This window comes from Dermochelys coriacea, chromosome 9 (assembly GCF_009764565.3).
Source record: "Dermochelys coriacea isolate rDerCor1 chromosome 9, rDerCor1.pri.v4, whole genome shotgun sequence".
NCBI lineage: Eukaryota > Metazoa > Chordata > Testudines > Dermochelyidae > Dermochelys > Dermochelys coriacea.
Genome location: NC_050076.1, coordinates 63086510 through 63112040, shown reverse-complemented (window position 1 = coordinate 63112040; position 25531 = coordinate 63086510). Strand labels below are relative to the sequence as shown.

General features: G+C 47.4%; 1 protein-coding gene across 1 annotated transcript in view; it reads left to right on the top strand.

Moving 5' to 3' along the window:
* The window catches only part of LOC119861882 (exocyst complex component 1-like), a 61163-nt gene that overhangs the window by 15028 nt on the left and 20604 nt on the right, over window positions 1-25531 (top strand). Inside the window, exons 5-10 of the mRNA XM_038417619.2 lie at window positions 780-973; window positions 11847-12074; window positions 13130-13262; window positions 14951-15060; window positions 17874-18023; window positions 19779-19872. Of these exons, the coding sequence (XP_038273547.1) occupies window positions 780-973; window positions 11847-12074; window positions 13130-13262; window positions 14951-15060; window positions 17874-18023; window positions 19779-19872 (909 nt within the window). The remainder of the gene's footprint in view (window positions 1-779; window positions 974-11846; window positions 12075-13129; window positions 13263-14950; window positions 15061-17873; window positions 18024-19778; window positions 19873-25531) is intronic.

Genomic DNA, 25531 nt, shown 5'->3' with positions numbered 1-25531 from the left:
GAGACAAAGCTCATTGTATTCCCAGTGACAGCAGGGAAGAGGGAAGGGGAGGCTGAGGATTGAGGGCCTGTTGCATGAAATGTGAGAGAGAGTCACAGACAGAGAGAGAAGGAATCACTCATCCAGGGAGTTCAGGCTTAAGAGAGTATTTATAGAGCAGGCTAATTTATTCCCATGACTGTTGCCACATGGAGAAAGTGCTGGGCTGGAATGAAAAATGGACAGTTTATCTTGCCTCTAATAGCTGTATCTGGGCTGGGCAAGGGTGGAGGTGGGGGAACAGCATCAGCTTAAAAAGAGGCCATCTACCTATTGGGGGAATGCTACCAATCAGTGCATCTATTGAGATACATGGGGGTGCATCTGTCTCTTGGATGTGTCTGTCAGTGTATCTGAGGATATTGGAATGGTGGGGGCATCTCTGGATCCCGCAGCTGCCCTGCAGATACCTCATCACCATGTGGGCTTTCCCTTGCTTCAGGTGGGAGCAGGCAGGGACACATCCAAACTCCAGTTTGCCCACATGTCTTAGGCCTGAACTGCAACGGTGCCCTGCTAGCCCAGCCCTGATCCTTGCCTCCCCAGAGACGAATGGTAGTAGGACATGCTGTGATTTTCTTCCAGTATAAATAAATATCACCTGGAAAGTAGGCTAAGAGTGTTGTACCCATGTCACTTGTGAGTGACTGGAACTGATTAGACTCCGCAGAAAGGAAAGGTTGATACAACAAAGTAACTAGAATGCTGTGGTCATCAATGAATCTCCCCCATGCATGCAGGGAAACAGAGTTTACAAGAGGTTGGAAATGCCACCACAGAGGCTGGGGACCAGGCCGAGCACAGTGCCTACCAAGAGATGACACCGAAGGAAACGGTTGACATGCTGAAGCTGATGGAGGAGAATGAGCTGATAGTGAATAATTCCATGGTCTTTGCAGAGAAGTTGAGCAAAGACCTCCAGGTGCTGGATGAGGTGAGGGGCAAGACAGCTGAGGCTTTCTGACTTTCATCTCGGGTATTTGCTTAGGCCCTGGGCCAACTCCACCTAAGTCAAGGGAAAGAATCCCGTTGACTTAACTGGAAATTGGATGAGGCCCATAGAGAGCTCTGGCTCTTTTATTTGAGCTAAGAAACCAATTATTAGGACACACAGCAATTTAGGGTCAAAAGTTTGCCTCACTGAAGTCAGTGGGAATGTTGCCACTGCCTTTAATTGAATAGTGTTTTGCACCGCACTGGGGCTCTCTTTCACCACGTGGGAGAACAGATATATAGGCCCTATTGGAAGCTGCCCTCAAAGTAACAGAGTGTGTCTATGCTGCAAAACAAAATGTACTCTTAACTCAGATCAGCTAACCTGTGCTAGCTAACTTGGGTGAAAATAGCAGTGAAGATAGGACAACTCAGCTTTTAATGGGTTAGCACCCTGAGTTGACATATAGGCTTGAAGTCAAGCTTCTGACCTGAGTTGAAAGCTGAGTTGCTGTGTTTGCACTGCTACCCCAGCACAACTCTTAACCTGAATTAAGAACACCATTTTTTTGCAGTGTAGACACACCCTTAGTTTGCAGCAGAGATCAGCTGTTAGATGGTGTTGCTGCAGTAAATACCTCTCCCCTTCCTCTAAAGAGTTCAAAGACATTGCTTCTCCAGCGCATGGCAATGCTGCCAGGGGAATGGGGTGTATTTCCAGGCAACAGTCAAATGACTTGGGGCAAGTTATAAAGGGTTAATACATGGAAGGGATCAGCACCCACTAGCTTCTGTTACATTCATCACCATGATGTCTCATGAAAGCCATGGGTATTTCCCAGGCCCATAGAGATAGCTCATGCATACAGGTCCTTTGGTTTGTTTGGAGTACCTGAAAGAGAGGCAACCAGACTGCCGCCCGTGGTGCTAGCACTGCCCCTGAAATCAAGGTCTCCCTGTCCATGGGGCTCTCAGGGTCGTGAGGGAGGAGAGCGAAGAGCTAGCATGGCTGCAAGTAGATGGCACAAGGAGGACAGAAGAACAAGGGACCCACTCTGCACACTCAGCAGCCCCTATGGGGGGGGGGGGGGGAGGATGAGGCAAAGGAAAAGGGGGAAAATAGGCATTCAACAGCAACAGCCCAGCAAGGGGAGAGGGGAGGAAAGAAACTATGAGAGGGGTTACAGTGTCAGAGGGGGAATAGAGGAGGGGGGTAAAACTGAAGAGCAGAGCATAGGAGAGATAGACTTCTTTGGGACAAGAGAGGGAAGAAGGTGGGGGACTCTTGAGACCTTGTTTTTACTGCTCAAAACAAAGTGTCTTTTTTTTTACCTTGGGGGTGTTAGCATGTGTGAACTTCCCTGAGGTAAGAACCCAGTGAGGACAAGGCCTGAGAGACATGGAGAGGGGGAAGGCTGGGAGGAGAGGACCAGGAAAGAATGGAATTGAGGGGGAGGCGAGAGGATGAGGTAACGTGAAAGAGCAAGGGAATGATTGATAGGCGAGAGGCTCAAATAACAGGAGACACTACATGTGGAAAAGAAAAAGCTGCTGTGTTTTATTCCATGTATGTAATGTTCCTGTATTTTATTTCATTTCCCTGGAAGACATCTTATGTCTCTAAGTACTGGAGGGAATGTGTTGAGATGCCTGTTTAGAGCAGTGGTTCTCAAAGCCGGTCCTCCGCTTGTTCAGGGAAAGCCCCTGGCGGTCCGGACCGGTTTGTTTACCTGCCGCGTCCGCAGGTTCGGCCGCTCGCGGCTCCCACTGCCCGTGGTTCGCCGCTCCAGGCCAATGGGGGCTGCGGGAAGCAGCGCCGGCCAAGGAATGTGCTGGCTGCCCTTCCCGCAGCCCCCATTGGCCTGGAGCGGCAAACCGCGGGCAGTGGGAGCCGCGATCGGCCAAACCTGCGGATGCGGCAGGTAAACAAACCGGTCCGGGCCGCCAAGGGCTTTCCCTGAACAAGCGGCGGACCTGCTTTGAGAACCACTGATTTAGAGCACTTGCAATGCAGCAACATTTCTGGTTCCACTGGATTTTATAGTTAAATAACTAAAAAAAAAACACCAAAACAATAGAAGAAATAACCTAAAATTTATCAGAATCCACAAAATCCTAAATCCATTTTGCTTTGTGTTTCTTTATGTTTGCTCTATTCCGAACCTGTGTTTCTATGTCACTTCATACCAGCGTGCCTTCTTTGTGCTTTGGTATGTAGTCCTTAGATCTGAGAAGCAGAACTCCTGAGGTCTGTTTCTAACAGCAAACAACATCTGAGTGCTCCTGAGCAAGTCACATAACTGCTCTGTGCCTCAATTTCCCTATCAGTAAATTAGGGATAGCAATATCTATCTTCCAAGGGTACATAATAAATATTGGTTAAGTTCTTAGAAATGAAAGGTGCTGCAAAGTGCATTATTTTAGAAGGACCGTTAAACGATAAATAATTATTAACACTTATTCTTTTGATAAATATAAATGTGGCATTTATCAAAAAGTATTAATATTATTGTGTACAACCGAGTCATGCATATGCTCATATACTTCCTACAGCATAACAACAATAGACACTGTTCTTCTAGAGCACCTTTCATCTAGGGATCTTGAAGCACTTTGCAAACATTAACAAAATGTTGCTAAAATTTTGTGGCAAGTGAGACGGTGGCCATTGTATTTGTGAGGCCTGGAGCTCCAGTTCGTACCTTGATACCCTAGTTCACTCACCGATTTCCAGGGCATTCTTAAATCCACATGCGTTTCTGAAACTCTGAGACATCTCATGCAGTAGAGTTATTATCGTTACCTGAGCAATATTTCTCCAGAGAGCTGTCCCTTCTAGCAGTTCTCCTGCCAGTTTGATTGGTGCCACTTTGCTAAAGGCAAAGTCCCAAGGCTCTGAAAAGCCCTAATAAGAAAATCAGAAGGGACAGCAGTGACAGGCTTGCTGGAGGTTTATGGCTATAATTTAGTAGCACTTAATAAAAAACAATATGTCAGTTGGAACCTTGTGGAGCGTAGCCTGGAGCCACGGCAGTGAGGCTAGAAATCTGAGACTCAAAAGGCAACTGAGCAGCAATGGGGAAATTACACTGGTTTGTTATCCGGCAGCTTCCAAGATCTTTCAGAGCAGGAGGAAGAGTTGCCTGCCTTAGTTTTTGTGGGTCTTTGAGATAAGAACCTGCATGGAACCACAAAGCCCCAAATGCTACTCAGTTCCTTCTGAGCGTGGGCAGGGAAGTGGGGTTGAGCAAGCAGAAGCTCAGTGGTGTCGAGCAAGCAGAAGCTCAGTGGTGTCAGTCATCACTCCCATCAGGCGCTTGTAGGAAAGCTTGCCCTCTTTTCTCTTTATACATGACTTTATTAGAGTTCAAGGAGCAAGTGGCAGGCTCTTTGCCCAGTGTTCAGGTCTTTGTTTTTTTTAGGGCTCCACTGAATCTTCCCTGCTCCACTGTGGGTCTTTTTGTCTTTGGCCGAGGCTAAGCCCACCAGCTTCAAGCGATGCCTCTCCTAAAATGGCACCATGTGTGGGACAGACAGGTATGCATGGTGCCCCTATGGCAGTGGTGGGCAACCTGCAGCCTATCATAGAATCATAGAATCATAGAATATCAGGGTTGGAAGGGACCCCAGAAGGTCATCTAGTCCAACCCCCTGCTCAAAGCAGGACCAAGTCCCAGTTAAATCATCCCAGCTAGGGCTTTGTCAAGCCTGACCTTAAAAACCTCTAAGGAAGGAGATTCTACCACCTCCCTAGGTAACGCATTCCAGTGTTTCACCACCCTCTTAGTGAAAAAGTTTTTCCTAATATCCAATCTAAACCTCCCCCATTGCAACTTGAGACCATTACTCCTCGTTCTGTCATCTGCTACCATTGAGAACAGTCTAGAGCCATCCTCTTTGAAACCCCCTTTCAGGTAGTTGAAAGCAGCTATCAAATCCCCCCTCATTCTTCTCTTCTGCAGACTAAACAATCCCAGCTCCCTCAGCCTCTCCTCATAAGTCATGTGCTCTAGACCCCTAATCATTTTCGTTGCCCTTCGTTGTACTCTTTCCAATTTATCCACATCCTTCCTGTAGTGTGGGGCCCAAAACTGGACACAGTACTCCAGATGAGGCCTCACCAGTGTCGAATAGAGGGGAACGATCACGTCCCTCGATCTGCTCGCTATGCCCCTACTTATACAACCCAAAATGCCATTGGCCTTCTTGGCAACAAGGGCACACTGCTGACTCATATCCAGCTTCTCGTCCACTGTCACCCCTAGGTCCTTTTCCGCAGAACTGCTGCCGAGCCATTCGGTCCCTAGTCTGTAGCGGTGCATTGGATTCTTCCATCCTAAGTTCAGGACCCTGCATTTATCCTTATTGAACCTCATTAGATTTCTTTTGGCCCAATCCTCCAATTTGTCTAGGTCCTCCTGTATCCTATCCCTCCCCTCCAGCGTATCTACCACTCCTCCCAGTTTAGTATCATCCGCAAATTTGCTGAGAGTGCAATCCACACCATCCTCCAGATCATTTATGAAGATATTGAACAAAACGGGCCCCAGGACCGACCCCTGGGGCACTCCACTTGACACCGGCTGCCAACTAGACATGGAGCCATTGATCACTACCCGTTGAGCCCGACAATCTAGCCAGCTTTCTACCCACCTTATAGTGCATTCATCCAGCCCATACTTCCTTAACTTGCTGACAAGAATGCTGTGGGAGACCGTGTCAAAAGCTTTGCTAAAGTCAAGAAACAATACATCCACTGCTTTCCCTTCATCCACAGAACCAGTAATCTCATCATAAAAGGCGATTAGATTAGTCAGGCATGACCTTCCCTTGGTGAATCCATGCTGACTGTTCCTGATCACTTTCCTCTCCTCTAAGTGCTTCAGGATTGATTCTTTGAGGACCTGCTCCATGATTTTTCCAGGGACTGAGGTGAGGCTGACCGGCCTGTAGTTCCCAGGATCCTCCTTCTTCCCTTTTTTAAAGATGGGCACTACATTAGCCTTTTTCCAGTCATCCGGGACTTCCCCCGTTCGCCACGAGTTTTCAAAGATAATGGCTAAGGGCTCTGCAATCACAGCCGCCAATTCCTTCAGCACTCTCGGATGCAATTCGTCCGGCCCCATGGACTTGTGCACGTCCAGCTTTTCTAAATAGTCCCTAACCACCTCTATCTCTACAGAGGGCTGGCCATCTCTTCCCCATTTTGTGTTGCCCAGCACAGCAGTCTGGGAGCTGACCTTGTTAGTGAAAACAGAGGCAAAAAAAGCATTGAGTACATTAGCTTTTTCCACATCCTCTGTCACTAGCTTGCCTCCCTCATTCAGTAAGGGGCCCACACTTTCCTTGGCTTTCTTCTTGTTGCCAACATACCTGAAGAAACCCTTCTTGTTACTCTTGACATTTCTTGCTAGCTGCAGCTCCAGGTGCGATTTGGCCCTCCTGATATCTTTCCTACATGCCCGAGCAATATTTTTATACTCTTCCCTGGTCATATGTCCAAGCTTCCACTTCTTGTAAGCTTCTTTTTTATGTTTAAGATCCGCTAGGATTTCACCATTAAGCCAAGCTGGTCGCCTGCCATATTTACTATTCTTTCGACTCATCGGGATGGTTTGTCCCTGTAACCTCAACAGGGATTCCTTGAAATACAGCCAGCTCTCCTGGACTCCCTTCCCTTTCATGTTAGTCCCCCAGGGGATCCTGGCCATCTGTTCCCTGAGGGAGTCAAAGTCTGCTTTCCTGAAGTCCAGGGTCCGTATCCTGCTGCTTACCTTTCTTCCCTGCGTCAGGATCCTGAACTCAACCAACTCATGGTCACTGCCTCCCAGATTCCCATCCACTTTTGCTTCCCCCACTAATTCTACCCGGTTTGTGAGCAGCAGGTCAAGAAAAGCGCTCCCCCTAGTTGGCTCCCCTAGCACTTGCACCAGGAAATTGTCCCCTACGCTTTCCAAAAACTTCCTGGATTGTCTATGCACCGCTGTATTGCTCTCCCAGCAGATATCAGGAAAATTAAAGTCACCCATGAGAATCAGGGCATGCGATCTAGTAGCTTCCGTGAGTTGCCGGAAGAAAGCCTCATCCACCTCATCCCCCTGGTCCGGTGGTCTATAGCAGACTCCCACCATGACATCACTCTTGTTGCACACACTTCTAAACTTAATCCAGAGACACTCAGGTTTTTCCACAGTTTCGTACCGGAGCTCTGAGCAGTCATACTGCTCCCTTACATACAGTGCTACTCCCCCACCTTTTCTGCCCTGCCTGTCCTTCCTGAACAGTTTATAACCATCCATGACTGTACTCCAGTCATGTGAGTTATCCCACCAAGTCTCTGTTATTCCAATCACGTCATAATTCCTTGACATCACCAGGACCTCCAGTTCTCCCTGCTTGTTTCCAAGGCTTTGTGCATTTGTATATAAGCACTTGAGATAACCTGTTGATCGCCCCTCATTCCCAGTATGAGGCAGGAGCCCTCCCCTCACAGACATTCCTGCCTGTGCTTCCTCCCGGTATCCCGCTTTCCCACTTACCTCAGGGCTTTGGTCTCCTTCCCCCGGTGAACCTAGTTTAAAGCCCTCCTCACTAGGTTAGCCAGCCTGCTGGCAAAGATGTTCTTCCCTCTCTTCGTAAGATGGAGCCCGTCTCTGCCCAGCACTCCTCCTTCATGGAACACCATCCCATGGTCAAAGAATCCAAAGCCTTCTCTCCGACACCACCTGCATAGCCATTCGTTGACCTCCACGATTCGACGGTCCCTACCCAGGCCTTTTCCTTCCACGGGGAGGATGGACGAGAACACCACTTGCGCCTCCAACTCCTTTATCCTTCTTCCCAGAGCCACATAGTCCGCAGTGATCCGCTCAAGGTCATTCTTGGCAGTATCATTGGTGCCCACGTGGAGAAGCAGGAAGGGGTAGCGATCCGAGGGCTTGATGAGTCTCGGCAGTCTCTCCGTCACATCACGAATCTTAGCCCCTGGCAAGCAGCAGACTTCTCGGTTTTCCCGGTCAGGGCGGCAGATAGATGACTCAGTCCCCCGGAGGAGAGAGTCCCCGACCACCACCACCCGCCTTCTCCTCTTGGGAGTGGTGGTCGTGGAACCTCCAACCTCAGGACATCGCATCTCATGCCTCCCAACCAGCGGAGTCTCCTTCCGCTTTCTCCCCCCAGACATATCATCTGGTCCACTCTCCGCATTGGTACCTGTGGAGAGAACATGAAAGCGGTTAGTTACCTGTGTCTGTGTTACTGGAACCCGGACATTCCGCTTACCTCTTCTGGAGGTCACATGTTGCCAAGCTTCTTCACTGGCCTCTTGGCTCCTCTGTGCAACCTGCTCTACATCTTTAGAGCTTTGTGCCCCTAGAAGGCTATCCTGAGTTTGGTCCAGAAAATCCTCAGTCTCTCGTATACAACGCAGGGTCGTTACCTGTTGCTCCAGACCTTCAATCTTCTCTTCCAATATGGAGACCAGCTTGCACTTTGTACAGACAAAGTCGCTTCTGTCCTGTGGAAGAAAGACAAACATGGCACATCCAGTGCAGGTCACAACAGCTGAATTCCCCCCTTCCATATCACCTACCTACTACGGAGCTTCCTCAGAGACGTTGGCAAGATGTAAGCCTCACTGGGCTCCCTCCAGGCGAACTCCCAGGCAAACTCCTGCTGTGAGCTGCTCTGCTGTCCCCGCTGCTCCGCTGGTTCGCTGCCGCTCAGCTGGTTCGCGAGGCTCCGGCTATTTTTAAACAGCCAGGCTTCCCTGACGCAAACACACAGACACCCTAATGCCCGCCCCCTGCAGGCTAGCAGCCAATCAGACACTCACTCAGGCTCCCTCCCAGCAAACACACGCTCGGATACTTCCTCAGCAAGCAAACACACACACTCGGATACTTACCAGTCCCAGGCAAACTCCTGCTGTGAGCTGCTCTGCTGTCCCCGCTGCTCCGCTGGTTCGCTGCCGCTCCGAGGTTATCAAGGTAACCTGGGTCTCAGTGGCTGCAGTTTGCCATTCCCGGCCAATGGGAGCTGCAGGAAGTGACGGCCAACACATCCCTTCAGGGGAGCAGCAATGAGGTCTTCCTTCAGTGAGGCTCTGTAGACTAACCTCCTTTGGGTCTAGGGCAGCTTGTGACAGAATTCCCTCACCAGAGTGGCACTTCCTATCCACCATCACACAGATTAGCTTTCTCAGCCAGCACACCCTCTCCTGGTAGTGCCACTCCCAGCGCTTTCTCCTCCTACAGTCCAGGTACGGCAGTGTCCTCTATCATGACTCAGCCCTCCAGCCATGTCACCATCCATGTTTTCCCCTTTGCAGGGGACTGGGGGAGGAGTATCTCCCAGTTCTATTGTCAAGCCACTCCCCCAGTGGTGAGAAGAGGGGACCTGGGCCCATCCACTACTCCAGGCCCAGCCCAGGGACCTCCTGCTGCCTCTCTTTAACTTCTCCATTAGAACTGCTTCAATTCCCTGGACCACTTCCCCATGGGCACCAGCACCTTCTTTGCACTCTTCTCAGGACCTCCAATCCACAAATTCCAGCAGCCAGCCAGCCAGCCAGCCCCTGCTCTGTCCAAGGTGCTACCTTCCTGCAGGCTGTTAGGAACACAGTCCTCTCTCCTTAGGCTCCCTACAGCAACTGACCCTGCTCTGCCCAGCAGCTCCTTTTTACATCAGCCTGCTGGGCCCTGATTGGCTGCTCTGTGCAGCCTCTCTCTGATTGGCTGCTCCCTGCACTGCTTCCTGAGGCTGCTTTTAACCCCTTCCTTTCTGGTGTGGGGTGAACACCCCATGACACAGCCCCTTCTAGCTTCTCTAGGAAGCCAGGCCTGTTGTTGATTTACAGAACCTCCGTCTTCTTTCCTTTGTGACCTTCATGATTGCAAAGCACTGCCTGTGTTTACTGTGGGGGCACAGATGCTTCTGTTGATGTTGCTTTTTATTTAATAAAAAACTCATCACCTAATTTTAATATTAACAAAGACAAACTAATTTAAAAGAGAAAAGCAACAGGCCAGAAACCGCAATCCTCCCAGGCCTATATCTATCGATTATCTTATTTGATACCCAACATGGTGTTTCAACTAGTGACTATGATATAATTACCATTTCAAAACCAGTTAATCTCTGACAGATCTTGTCAGTGATGATTAATAAGCAATTATAGCTCCATGGCCTGTCAAAGCAAATGTCTAAGACCTCCTGAGGCTAATAGTGCCTCCCATTTGCTTATATATATGTACACGTCATGCATGATTTAACTTCATTAATTCCACCATCAGAATAGGAAGCCATGTGTGTGACAGCTATTGGCTAGGAATTTGCGTGCCTTCTCATGATGGCCTGGATCAGACACTTTTGTGGGAATGCAGAGAACTATGGCCATGGGTAAAGCTGGCTATAGGGTCACGTAGTGCCCTGGAGTCCACACTCACCCTTGGGAAGTGGAGGGGAGCAAGAGCTCCAGCAGGGCAATGAGCCAGTCATTGCTGCTTCCCCCAGTGTGCCCCCCCCCCAAGGTGCAGGAAGTAGCAGAGCACATATGGCCCTGTAGGAAAACCAGGTGCCATCACCAGCCCTACAGCACCCTTCTTTCTTCTGCTCTTTGTGGAGTCTACTCGAGGAAGTAGCTGTGACGGTTCCAGCTACTTTGCTGGAGTTGCTATTTCCTTTTTCCTCCTTGGGCTGGTAGTGGCTGGGGTTCTTGCAGGGCCTCCTGTTCTCCACCATCTCTCTGGAGCAGCAGCCAGCTCAGGGGCTGTGGGGCACTCTGCAGCAGCTGCCTGGAATCGGAGGGCCCAGGGAGCTGCATTAAGGAGCAGAGGCATGGACAGGTTGGAGAGAAAGCAGCATAGAGCCTTCCTGTGTGTGTCTTGGGGCGGGTGAGGTTGCGAGCACATGTGTGTGTGTGATGGATATGGCCTTAAACTGAATATACAGAAGCAGAACCTCTCCCCTGTTCACTTCCTCTCTCAATCCAATGGATCTCTCCAGTGCAAGACCTGGCTGTCCAGTCTGTGCTGTTGGGACAGCATGTGACCCTTAGACAATGTGTCAGATTGAAATTATTATGGGAGTGGACCTACTTTGTGATACTTCCCTGGATGGCACAGGTCCCATGAAATCTCACAGCACACAAATTGAGATAGCCCCACCCATGAACTGCCATCTTGGATTCCCTTCAGCAGTCCCACTTAAGGCGGCAGGAAAATTCCTCAGAGTGGGAAGGAAGGTGGCTACTACAAAATGCCATGGAGCTTGGCAGCTTGTATGAATACACAAGGAATGTGCTTCACCCACACCCAGCAGGCAACATTTCCCTGGCATAATATAACTTCAAGGCCCTCAAAGGCTGTATCTAGGGAAGGGCCTTGTGTTTGCATGAGTGGTTCAGAAGCCACCACGCTACTTGCCTTCATATTCTGAGCTAGTGCTGTGGACATGTCGGACCCTCAGAACCTTGCAGGGAACACAGCAGAACCCCATGGCATGGCATGGTCTCCAGAAACCTCTGCTGCTATAGCAGTAATCCAAAGGCATTTTATTTTAGCTGGCTATAAATATGATACACTGACAGAGAGAGAGAGAGAGAGAGAGAGAGAGACACACACACAATGTCTACCTCTAGTGGTGGACCCCAGTCATTTTAACAAGCTGTTGCACATTGCCACAAAAGGAGTTCTGTTATGGCCCAAGTGACAGAGGCCTGGTGGCTTTCTTGCAGACGTCCCTGTGTTTGATCCTTGCTAGTGATCAAAGTGTTTGCATATATGTGAGTGTAACCATGGTTTAAGCCAACCACAGCACCCATCACTGCACTGGCATTGTGCTGTACCAGAGCACTCTGCTTCTCTTGTTCACAGGCCAATCTCCAGGCCATCATCTCTTCTGAGAAGCAGGTGACACTGCTGATGGGCTCCATCGACGAGGCCCTGGCAGAGGTTGCCAAAGTGGAGGAGACCTTGCAGGTTTACGATGAGCTGCTGGGGAGTGTGAAGCAGCAGATGGATCACATCCAGCAGGGGAATTCCTTGCTGCACCAGATAGACTCCAACCATGAGAAGCTGATGAGCGAGATTCTCTTCCTCACGGTAGGTGAAGTCACAGAGGGACTGATGCATGGCCCATTGAAGTCAGAGGACAGACTCCCACTGGACTTAGGGAGCCTGATCCAGACCTGCCTCCACAGGGCTCCCAGCCTGTCTGGCTTAGGAGTGAGGGAGCAGGGCAATTCTTTGAGGCCTAGATACTATGGTGATGGACACACTGCTCAGATTTAAAATGAGGGGGGTGGCCCAGGTACAGCAGAAGTGACATGGCTGGAAGCAGAGGGTCTCACAGAACACAGACAGCTGGATGCGTCATGCTGCTAGCTGACCATGCAGCCGAAAGGAGCACAGAGAGGCCCATGAGTTCACAACAAAGGCCAGTGCTTTATCAGCAATGACACAGATCCTCAACACTACTCCTGGGCAGAGCGACAGCTAAAGCATTAACTCTTCAATTGCATTGCAGCACAGGATGCAGATACTATCAACAAGGGTCATATTTGTGGTAGGGGAAGGGAGAGAAATGTTAGATTTTTCTGGACCATGTTTGCCTGAAATTCTTCTTATCTCCTCACCAGCCAATCAGCTTCCAGGATTGTGCTGTCTCTCCTGTTATAAATATGTCACTCATATGGGAACAAGAACACGGACATGATGTTTTTGCACTGCTGCTGAAGCAGCAATCGGATGCTAAAGCAGTTGCCCCTGGCTTCATGGACTCCAACAATCCTCTCTAACTTGTAATCTCCTGGGGGCAGGGACTGTCTGTGTGTTATGTGTTTGTATAGCCTCTAGCACTGTGGAGCCCTGCTCTGTGATTTGGGTCCCTAGGCTCTCCCTTGCCATGATCCCATTTGGGAGTGCTGCTGTTTTTATGGTGCACTACTATTTTTGAAGGGGAAATGGCAGCACGATGCATTTGACTGAGAATGCAGCCTGGCAGTTTAATGTAGCACTGTGCCACTTAAAATAGTGAGAGTGCCCATCTTTCATATGTGCACAGAGAGGGTATAGGACACCAAACTCAGATGCTGGTGAGGGGAGGAGGGATAGGGAGGCAGCATGCATTAAATCAGTTCTCTTGTGTTTTTGATTAGAGTAACCTGGACCTTACTGAGAAGCACCGCCAGGTTCTGAGCCAGGGTGACCTCTCTAGCCCCAGCAAAGTGAAGGCCTGCATTGCAGCAGCGGAAGCTCTCTCCAGCTGCATGAACGTTCAGATACAGCCCAGTGAGTAGGAGTAGAAGCTAACCGCTACCTTTTGTGCCTTATCAGCCCCATTGGCTTACAGTTACGTGAGCTGCCCACAGAGCACAGCACTGTATTGTCCAATCTTTGCATAGGCTCACTGAATCACTGGGCCATCAGGTGCTCCTCTGAACCATGGCCTTCTGGATTTCCAGGGACTGCCCCAAACCCTTCACCTGCAGGTTGGCTGAGGCAAAGCTCCAAAACAGAAGGAAGCCCTGAATTCTAACACTCAACTGGAGCAAAATCCTGGAAGGAATGAGTATGAGATCCCAGACTCATTGTTCAAGTTACTTCACCTCCTCGGGCCTCAGCATTCTCAGACATAAAACTGGCTACAGCGCAGGAACCCCTGTGTTTGACCTGACCTTTCCACCACTCCCAGGCTTCACTTGACTTGTCTGTTCTCCTCCAGTCCCATCTGAAGTGCCATGCACTCATGGGACATTACTTCACTTTATTTTCTGATGTGAGGGATGTATATCCTGCTTTCTTACTTCAACACAAACCCCTGTTAGACTGGAATCAAAACCTCAAACTTTTCTCTCTGCACCAAATTTCATCTCCCCACATTCTTAGTGAGTTCTGTTCTCAGTCAATTACTTGGGCTGACAGTCAATGGTATTCCACTCCTAAAGTGGCCTTGACCTGCCAGTTTGGGGTGTTGGGATCTTCAGTGGTACAGGTCTGATGATCATGGAGAGCTGAATGTGGTTAGCGTGGTGGGGGTACATGTTAACATAAGAACAGCCATACTGGGTCAGACCCATGGTCCACCTAGCTCAGTATCCTGCCTTCTGACAGTGGATGGTGCCGGTGCCAGATGTTAGCTGGGGGAGCTACTTGTAAATGGTAATGCTCTTCTAGGAGACATGCTGGAGGTTACTGTAAGACCTTCAGGATCAACCTCTGACCGACCTTACAAGCACACTCTGGTGTTGTCTGTCATCCTGAACTTGCTGTTTTCACAGCAAGGGAAAAGGTTGGGATTGCCAGGCCAGCCCCATCAGTGCATATTCGTGAAGAAAGAAATCAGAAGGAAAGGGTTCTACTCCTCCAGGTCATAGAATTAGCCAGCCCACTCTCTGTCTGTATATATTATGGGGTAGGGGAAAGCATTGCTAGAGCAAGCTTAAGTTAAGCTTTAGCTCCCTTTTCCCTAAGTACATTGGAGCAGTGTGCAGCCAGGAGCCATCTATATGCTGACTGCTTATCTGGTCTTATATTTAGGAAAAGAGCTAACAGAAGCTTGTTTTTAAACACAGAACCAAGAGGCAGCCCAGTTGTATTTATATGAGTGTTGGGGAATTATTTGTTCCTATAGAATAATACACTGTGGGTCTGATTTCAAAACCCCATGGGTGCAGTGATATGCTTCATTTGTGCAGGAAAGGGCAGTGAGTGCATCGTACAAAAACTGGATATTTGCACATGAAGACGGACAGCTAGCGGTGTACGTTGAATGCATATTTTTTTAAACTCAGACGCTATCTTTATTTTAGTGCTGCAGTGAATATTTCACTCCTTTTGGGTTTGGATGAGAGTATTTCTTCAAAATTGCATGTCTCTGAGACCTGTCATATTTGTCACTTTCATGACTGATGTGTCTTTGGGCACTATGCTGCATGTGCAGTCTCTTGTTAGGTCAGCCTTCTCCTCCTTAACTCAAGGTTACCGGAAGCTGCAGGCCATAGCAGAACAGTTGATCATGTTTGAAACGCTGAAGCAGAAGTTTGAAAACAGTTTCATCAGCCAAATTACAAGCATCTTTGAACTGCAGGTAGGTTAACCCCAAGCTTGCCGTGGTATGTGTTAAACACTGAAAGGAATTACTATTTTGGCAAAGCAATGTTGGAGGTATAGAAAGTGCTACCCTAAAAACGGGCACAGAAAGAGTTAAAAGACACCGGTGCCTTCCCCAGCCCTTTTTTTAGACACACCTAAACAAACCTTTGGATTGACTCTTTTACAGGGGGGCAGTGTTGCACATATTTACTGATCTGGAGAACTGTCCTCCCATGCCACTGTCTTATCGCAGACAAATTTAAAAAAGGCTTAACCCTGAACAACATTGTTTTTAAAGAAGTGATTGTCCCTCCCCGATTTCCAATAGACATTAGAAACTTAGGTCCCAATTAGCTTGTAGGACTCTACGTTTACAGGAAACTAATGAAATGATAACATCACAAGAGGGAAGAGACTGAAAGTTGCAGCCAGGGGTATGCGCAGGAATTTAACTTTGACCCCTTTTGGAGAGACACATTTTGTGCCCACCCCCATCCCCACCCCAAGGAGTTTGCTGGCCCCCAGCACCCCAGCCCTGGCAGGAGCTCTCTGGGGCAAGAGAAGTTCTGTGCCCCAGGCAGATTATTGAAGGTGGAGGGCACGTGCCTCTGCTTGCCCCTCCTTGTGTCCTGGTTGCGGCAATTGAGAAAGGAAGGGATATTAATCAGCTTGTTTATAACTTTGTTTTTGTCCACAACCATTTAACTTCGGAGCCTAATGAATGCTTCGGAGAAAGGATGTCTTTAAGTCTCAAATTATTTGCACCTTCATTTGAAGTGTGAGACTCCTGCTATTGCTAAATTAAAAAATAAGCAGAAATCTCCTATTTTGGCGGGGGCAGGGAAAGGAAAACAACGCCTTTCTCGCTTTCTTTATATATGAAGAGGGGGTAGCACAAACCCAAATCCCTTCAAAAAGTCACCTTTAAACATCTACATTAGATTTGGGAGGGGATCTACTCAGTTAGGACTGGACAAAGCAGAGGTTTGTAAAAGAGAAGGGGTCAGTTCCAGGAGAGCATAGACATTCCGTTCAGGGTTCTCTCTCTGGAGTGGGACTCAAATTCCATTCCTAAGAGCACGGAAATCTGGGTCACGTTTCCTCCTTCTCATGCCTATTGAAAGACTAAAGTAGTCCTTACCATGTCATTATTGAATATTGTTTGTCAGAAACAGACCTGGGTCCTGATTCTGGTCTCATGCAGCTGTGACCATATTGAGATGAGACTCCATCAGGCCCATGATTGGCTATTATTGTCTGCAGAGATTGGATTCTAAGTACTCTACAGCAGTGGCTCTCAACTTTTCCAGACTACCATATCCCTTTCAGGAGTCTAATTTGTCTTGCATACCCCAAGTTTCACCTCACTTAAAAAACACTTGATTACAAAATCTGACACAAAAATACAAAAGTGTCACAGCACACTATTACTGAAAATTTGCTCACTTTCTCATTTTCACTATACAATTATAAAATAAATTAATAAGAATATAAATATGATACTTACATTTCAGTGTATAATATACAGCAGCAGTATAAACAAGTCACTGTCTGTATGAAATTTTAGTGTGTACTGACTTTGCTAGTGCTTTTTTAATGTAGCTTGTAGTAGGCAAACATCTGGATGAGTTGATGTATCCCCGGAAGAGCTCTGTGTACTCCCAGAGGTGCACGTATCCTCGTTTGAGAACCACTGCTCTACTGTGCTGTTGGAAATAGCTGTGTTAACTATGGCTCACTGCTAAAAGGCCCATATCTAGTTTTCTAGATTCCGAGTATGACTAATCACACACATAACGCAAGGATTTATGCTTGGAGTCAATACTAAGGGTTATTTTATTGAATGATGTCTTGCTTTGCCAATGCCCTGTTTTCTCCCCTCCCTTTTAAACTTCCCTTTGAAAATGGTGAGGGCCAGAGATTGTAATTGCCCCTCAACTTCTCCTCCCCCAACTTGTCTCCCTAGCAGCCTGAGAGAATGCCTTGCAGCAGCCTGCACTATGCTATCCTGGGCCTGCAGTCAGGTCCACCTATCCAGATCCTTGTACCTGTGCAGATCTGATTGCACGTGGTCCTCATAAGTAGACGCTGAATTTAAGATGAACAAACTTTTTGCTGCTTCTCCCGCTAAGATCCAGCATCACAAATGGGGCTTCTCAGTTTAGTTTCCCACTGCAGATTGACCAGACATTCCCAGCTTATCACTTTGTTCAGCCCAGAACCTTTGTTCCCCTACAACTGGATGCAACATAGGTATAGACTTCTACCGGCATAGCTACGTCAGTCAGTGGCGTGAAGAGGTGTGATCCCTCACCAACATAACTATGCCAGCAAAAGCCTCTAGTGTAGATGCAGCTATACTGGCTGTACCAGAATAGCTTATTTCTTTGAAGGGTGGTGGTGATGGAATAAGCTATCCTGGGAATAGCCCAGCTTTGCACCCATAAACTGCATCCACCCTGCTGGCATAGCATAGCTGTACTGGTAAAGCAGTAAGTATAGATACATGGCCATAGTGGTTTTTAACATTGCTCTCTCAAGTAACTTATGGCTTCTCAAATGTTTTCAGAACCATAGGTGCTAGATGTAGGGGCATGGCGCGCCCCTTGGCTTAAAGCAGTCTCCATTATATTCAGGGTTTACAGCTTGATTCAATGGCTCTCAGCACCCCCACTATACAAATTGTTCCAGCGTCCCTGTTCAGAACTGGAGCTTCCCAAGCAATCCAGAAGAGATTCATTTAAATTTGCCAAGTGTTGCATATGAATGATTTTATTGAGCTAGGCTTTGCTCTTTCTGTTGTTTCAGGGAAATGGTCAAGTTCCTATTCGAATGCAGCTGGCTAGCAAGCTAATTTCACCCACCCATGGGCCCTACCACGATGACCTGCTACCTTACACTCCACTTATGGCCTGGCTGAAGAATGCCAACCCGATCCTGTTCCATGACCTCCCAAAGGTATGGCCTCGCAGCTGAAATATCCAGTGCAACATCAGCCATGGTGGGGTAACAATAAATAATCCTATATTATTCCACTTAAGTGGGATGTTTTTAATTGGGTTGGCAATCTAAGCTGTGGTCTTTTAATATAGACGTGGCCATATAGAGATTAAATGAAGAAATAACTATGAAAATATCACTTTTATTCACAACAGTATTTTATGTAAAGTCTTTTGGGCTTTGGCTTAAAGCTATGCCCTGTTTTCTGAATGAGGACACTATTCAAGAATAGTCATCATTATCTGAATTTCCCCAGCTGAGATCAGAGCCCCATGATGCTAGGCCATGGGCACATTCATAGTAACAGACAGAATCTCTGCTTAGAGACGCTCGTAGCCTCAGTAGACAAGACAGGCAAAGGTAGTGTTATCCCCATTTTAACAGTGAACTACCCAAATTTGCATAGGCATCTATGTTAGAGCCAGGGACTGAACCCAGATCGGAGTCCCAGCCCTGCAGCATAGCAACCATCAGAGTGGGATAAAATAATCCCTGATGAGGTTTGATCCCTGAGAGTATCAAACACACAAGGGCCCCTCAGTATTCAATGAAGGCCAGTACCTATGTCTGACCAGAAAGACAGCACCCCCTCATACCATGCTGGGGCACTCCTCCATTGCTCAGACTAAGAAAACAGTAGCACTGCTCCCTGCTGCTCCCCTTTAGAGCAGTGATCCTCAGACTGAGGCTTGGGAGCCCCAAGTGGCTCTTCAATGAGTCTCCTACGACTCTTTGCAGCACATGGTATTAAAACACTGCGTGATTTCATTCTTAACCAATCAGGATGCTTTTACAGTGTTTTTAACCAGTTATAGAATGCTTGATTAGTCATTTTGCTGTGAGAAGCATATATATAGGAATGAGTTTATTTTATTTATATTAAATGAAACAATGAATTCACACTACAGTGGCTCTTGTGGGCAATGTTGATCGTTGACTTGGCTCCTGATTCACTGAGGTCTGAGTATCTCTGCTTTCGAGGTTTCCCATTGAAGTACTGTCCGCCTCTGAGGCTACATAGCTTGTGAAAGCCAAGTGTGCAGTTGGAAGGCAGATAGTCCTTCAATGAAAAAGTGTGCTCCTTACCGTGGGACTGTCTTGTTTGCTGAAAACAAGGGGAAGGATGCTAGAAGCTGTGCTTTCATGTTTAGGGGTAGAACCACTGTTCCTTCTAAGTTGTGCGCGTGTGCGTGCACACAGATCCTAAATCCCGCAGACACGGCGAAACACCACGTGCACAAAAATTTGCACAGAAGCCCAACAATTTGCACAGAAGAAATTTTTTGCGCACACGGCCTGTCAAAGATTAGAGGGAACATTGGAGCTCACCCTCATGGAAGACAAAGTCCAAGCTGATGTTATTGTCCACGGCACAGTGTGCTTGCTGTGGCATAGTCTGGGTGCCAGAGTCTTCGCGGTTCAACAACCCTGGTCGCTGAAGCTAGCGAACAGCACGACTTTAGAATGGGCTTCAGTGCTGAGCAGCTGGGTTCTTCCCTTCCCAGGTTTTTACAGTCAGTTCCACAGCTCTCCCAAAGGCCTGATCCAAAGCCCATCGAGGCCCACAGGAATGTTTCCACTGACTTCAGTAGGCTTTGTATCAGGCACAGTGTAGAGACTGCTGAGAATGGCTCAGTAGTGGTTGAGATGGGGAGCTGCACAGAGACAGGAGAGAGACCCACTGGCATTTCCACCCATTCTTTCTCCTTCCAGGTCTATGCCTGGAATCTTAGCAGACTCTACAAGAGGGAAATCAAAGCTTTTTTCGAGTTGGCCAGAATGTTGCTGCTGGGAAGAACAAAGGAATGTAAGTGATTCAGTGCTGAGGGACAGGGATTGATTTGTAAGTGGGATACACAGAGGAATTGTACCCCCACCCCCTTCCCCAAACTATCAGTTCCTTGAGTGGGTTTTCCCCTCTCGTCTGTGGGCCAAGTCCTCAGCTTGTGCAAACTGGCAAAGCTCCATTGCCTGTAGAGGAGTTATGCTGATTTACATCAGGTGGGCATTGTATCACCATTTGCTGCAGGTTTTATTCCATACTGCTTATTCACTTCAGAGCTTTGGGGTCTTTGTGGCTTCCCCTTGAGGAATTCACAGATAAATCTCTGCTGTGGGGAGGCATAGGCATTTCTGCAGGCATCAGAGAGCCAGAGATGCAACGCTGTCTGTATGGTAGTGCAGGTGAAGCCCAGAACCATTCTGTGATACTGGTTTTTCCCTGAAGTGTGCTAACTTTTGCCAACCCTACAAACACAAATGTATGCATAAACTTTACTTAGGTGAACAGTGTATTGACTTTAATACACAGTTGATCAAAAACCTACAGCATCCATAAGGCATGGGAGAGCTCAGGCGGATGCAGAGATCAATATCAAAATGACTCCAAAACAATGTTTCATTTAGATTTTCCCCAACAGAAAAGAGGGAAAAAAATAATCCAAGTCCACAATGTGTGGGGAGGAGCGGGAAGAAGCGTTGGGTGAATCCAAGAGTGTTGTGTCATAAATTGCTCCCTGTAATGGGAGGAAGTTGTTTGCACAGTGCTTCATATTGGTCTGATGGTTTCAGTGACTGCTAAACCATGCCGTTTCCCATTGCTGTCAGGGGCATGGATAGTAAGTAGTAATCTGCTGCAATGGAATTAAAGTGGAATGAAAGGCACTTTCCATGGCTGTCAGACCTGCTGGTCTACATATATTTTACAACATGCATTGAGGCATTAGGAAACACATTGCTCCCACAGCATGGTCTGAGGGTGGAGGAATAATTCATACCCAAGGGGCTCGTTCCCAAGCCCCACTCCAGGTCCTTTGCACTGTTCTCACAATGATCAGCCAAAAAGCAGCCCCTCTATGGCTGGCAAAGAGCCGGTGTGTGCCCCTTTCCAGCCTGCAGCCCCTGGTGTAAAGGGAATTCCCCCAGGGAAAAATTAGGCATGGCTGGAATGTCCTGCATCCAAGCAATCCCTACAGACCATAGCCAGCGGGGCTAGGAATGCTCTAAATTACACCAGGAGGTAAACTGGATCTAGGATCAGGTCACCACAATAGTTTTAAACTCCTCAGCTGTTCCTAGGGTCGTCTCCATTAACATCACTGATATGGGCCGTGGGTGGGTGCTCGTCTTCCCAGTCATCATTTCCTCTCTGTCCCATGGTCTGTGATGGAGTCTGTAGGGGCCAAGCGGCAAAAGTGACTGTCCGTTTAATGTAAGGGCACGCTATCAAACACGTGAACCAGCGCTTCCTCCATCTCTTGAGGGTTAGTGTTTGTTGTAAAATATTCCACCTGTGTCCTTTTGCCCCTGATTGGTCAGTGTTGTATTCTTTGGATAGGATCATTTGTGTAGTCATGCTCTGGTGTGCCCGTCGTCACCCAGAGACAAAGGGATAGAACAGTGGCTAAAAGTGACATTGAAACCATCAACACAATGGCTCTGCTAGTAGAATTCCCACTGGATCAGCCTGCTGGACATCAACCTACCCACGTATACCTTTGCGGCTCTCCTGTGGTGTGAGATCCCCACCTCCGGCTCCCTTGGGTGGGCAAATATCCCATCATCCCTTCTGAATGCAGGTATGCTCCTGCTTTCCTCTCTATACATCCTTGGTTCCTGAGTCACGGTGGGGTTTTGGTTTTCTTCCCCAAAGCATCACTTCCAACTATCCCCCCCACTTTCCTTCTGCTGCAGTCACGGTCTCCTTTCCATATTTCCATTCTCTTTACAGAGCATCCATTTGACACTGGACTCATTTGGGAAGACTTGACAGAACTACATTGTTCTTGGCTTTGTTAGATCATTCCCACTCTCTTGATTCCCTGCCACAAGTCCCAGCTGCAGGCAGCAACCCACTACCCTGTCTTCCAAATCTGTGTCCTTGGCACCTTCAGTCTACAAAACGTAACTGCCTGCACCTTGCCAGGTCTGTCTTGAATTGCAGGAATCTTTCCAGGCATTTCCTAGCAATACATGGCTTCAGTTATTTCATCTGCCATGGCTGCATCAGATTGTTTCCCCAAAGCTGAATGAATTCTTCCCATTTCATGCTCAGCTGAATAGCTGTTTTTTGATCCCAAAGGCTTTGGTGAAGTGATTATGAAAAGCACTTGCGTGCATAAATGCAGACAAGGTGGCTCACCCATGCAGCCTGTGTCTCAGAGCTTACTGTTCTCTGTTAGTTCACAAGCTCCTCAATGGCTCTCCTTCTCCTCCCATTGCTGGAGAGCTGTCCTCCTTAATCCACTGCACACCAGCGACTTGTCTCCTCTGGGGAGATCCTCACCCTGCTCCAATCCCAGAGCAGTGTTTGGTGCACCACAGCCTCATAACCAGCAGAGGGTGGATTTTGCCACAGGCACTGTGGAAGACTGTCATAAGGCTGCTTTCCTAGGACAAAGAAAAGGAGTACTTGTGGCACCTTAGAGACTAACATTTATTTATGCTCAAATAAATTTGTTAGTCTCCAAGGTGCCACAAGTACTCCTTTTCTTTTTGCAAATACAGACTAGCACGACTGCTACTCTGAAACCTTTCCTAGGAACCTCTCTCCAGTCCCACCATAGAGGGTGTGTTCAGGGTGCAGCTGCATCATGCAACATACAGGAGATTCTGGGCAGCTCTGTGACCCATAGGGCCCCCTAGGACTGTCTAAATTATTCCAGGAGTCTGCAGCCCCTGGAGAAACCCCAGATTAGCAAAACTCAAAAGGTGGTTTAAAGCCACTTTAGCCCCCCCCTCTCTCCCCAGACTGCAAGTTCTGTGCTGTGCCGCCTCGAGGAGCTGCACAGCATCTCACCCCAGTTCCCCATAGTCTCTTAGCATCCACTCTCCTGTGTAACATACAAGGTGTGTACAAACTTTGCCAGATGATCTAACAAGGACTGGAGCTATTTCATGTGATCAGCAAAATTGGAAGGGGAAGTTAAGATTATAGAGTTACTTGCTGAACTCAATATAGCTGTTCAAATTCATTTTCAGAGTTACATCAGTACAGCATGTTAGGCCTTCTAGAATGACGACTTAAACAATCTGACTAGAATTCATGTTTATAAATAGTCCAATGTTGTTAGAGCACATTAGAGCACTGCCTTGCTGAATATACCCAGGTAAAAGGCACTGCCGAAATAGCTAAGATACACCCAGGCCAGATCCTGTAATGGGACACCATGCAGACATAAGGGGCTATACAGATGGGGATCTTTCTATAGAATGGGGTCTATGGAATCATGAAGAGTAGTATTGTAAATGTACATGTAGAGCCACTTTGAAAAAAAAAAGGTATGTTTCATAAAATAGAGATTTTTTTTTTGAAATTTTTTGTTTTATGATGAAAATTTTTATTCGTTTATTTTGTTATGAGGAGGAAGACATTCCCCCTTTTCTTATTTTTAATGAGGGGGAGTAAAAAAGGAAGCAGAAGTCCTTCTCCCCCTTCCCCCTGGCTTCCAGTTTTAATTCCCCCCCCCCCCCCCCGTTTTTAGGAATGAAGGAGTAAGAAGAAGGAGTGGTGAAATGAAATTCGTTCAGGTGTTTTGTTCCAGAATGGTGTTGGAAAGTGAAAACATTTCAGTCACTGTGAAATGTTCCTGTGAAAAAAAAATGTCATTGCCCTGGAAAAGGCATTTTCCAATAAAAAAAGCTGTCAAAATTTCAACCAAGTCTATTTACATAGAACGTAATGGGGGGAGGGATGTGGTGGTGGTGCTCCCCAACGGGACCAAGAATTGAGAGGCACCTCACCACTGCCTGCCATTAGCATGAAGGCGTCTTTGCCATGGATCAGCTCCCTAAAATCACCAGCCTATGGCAGCACAAGTGCTGCCTTCCAGCCCCTGCAGACCTTGCTCTCTCTGTACAGGTTAGTAGTGGTAGGCACACACCAACCCTAAGTACTCGAGTGTTCCCTGCATCCAGGACCTTAATCACTGAACAAACAGACTTATCAGGCTGGCTATTCCCAAAGGAACAGTACCCACCAGGTTGTAAGATTCAACACAGGACCAGCACTTAAATGTATTTATTTCTTGAAAACAAGGAAAGTTTATCAAAGTAACAGAAAGTAAGAATATTGAAAAGGAGCACTTACATGTAAAACAAAAATTATAAAACACACTTTCCAGAGACTAAATTTAACTAGCAGGTTAACCTCCTGGCTAACGAAGTTTTATCTCACCCAATGTTCTCGTTAGCATTTTTTCAAGCCAATCTGGTTGAGACCCCACTTTCATGAATGCAAAGGTGCTGTCCTTTCTTCCTCAGTGAAGGGGGCCAGGCTGTCTTTTTTGTCTTCTAGAAATACGCCCAGAGTTTGTCATCTTTACCTATGGACAGGTTAATGCCCCATCTCCCCATGACTTGTTTGTTCCTTTATCTTCCCTTTCCTGTTGATTTCACATCTGTTTCTTTACATATGAAGTCAAATGTTAATGGGCATCCATTGTGTTACTTACAATGCTTAATTTACTTTCCAGGCAGAGAGAGAAAAATGTTTCTTGCCTCCTGTCTGTAGGATCCGGTCTAAGGCATATCTGATGACCTGCTTTTCGATTACATGCTTAAGAACATAATTTTCTGGAACAGATACATAACTCCTTACATAGTACTTGAACACACTTTTCACAATGATATTGATAACTAGTGAGACACCAGCTTTCAATTGAGACTTCATATGACACTCTTTGGTGAGCCAGCGTGTACAATCCAGAATCAGGAGAGTCCTGTAACCCACCTGCACCCCCTTGTCAGTTGGTATTAAGGGGTTCTTGGGTCACGGGGTGAGCATGCCAGACAGTGAACAGAAGCACCTGCCCACAACTGCTCACAGATATCTAATGAGAGACAGGATAGAGGTATATAAAATAACGAACAGTATAGAGAAAGTCAGACACTCCTTTTTGCCCCCTCTCATAATACAAGAGCAAGGTGACGTTCAATACAATTGAAAGGCTACACATTTAGAAATCAGAACAGGAAGTCCATTTCAGACAATATGCAGTTATCTGTGGATCTCATTGCCTCAAGACATTATGGAGGCCAAGAAATAAGCAGGGTTCAAGAAAGGCAGTGCTACTTATATGCAATATCTGTACTTACACTAGGAAGGATAAAAATTCATAGGCATTGTAGCAAGGATCCCCTTCTTGGGGTGCCCTCCTACAGCCAGCTGCAGCATGACCAGTGTGCCTGCCTCAGTTTCCCCTTCATTCACCCATAGAAAGGAATATAGTCTTTCAGCATCCAGTGCGAAGACCCATCTCTAGGCATAGTTTATTTATGTACAGTAAGCTGCAGAACCCTCATGATAAAACCATTCTCCCCCAACCCCCAAAATACAACATGTACAATCACAGCAGATTTCCATGCCCTCCTCCAGGGGCATCATTTCCAGATCACCCACCCAAGAGTCAGTTTCAAGTCTGTTCCCAGTTCTTTCACCCCTATTCTAAGCTTCCATTCTCCAGGCC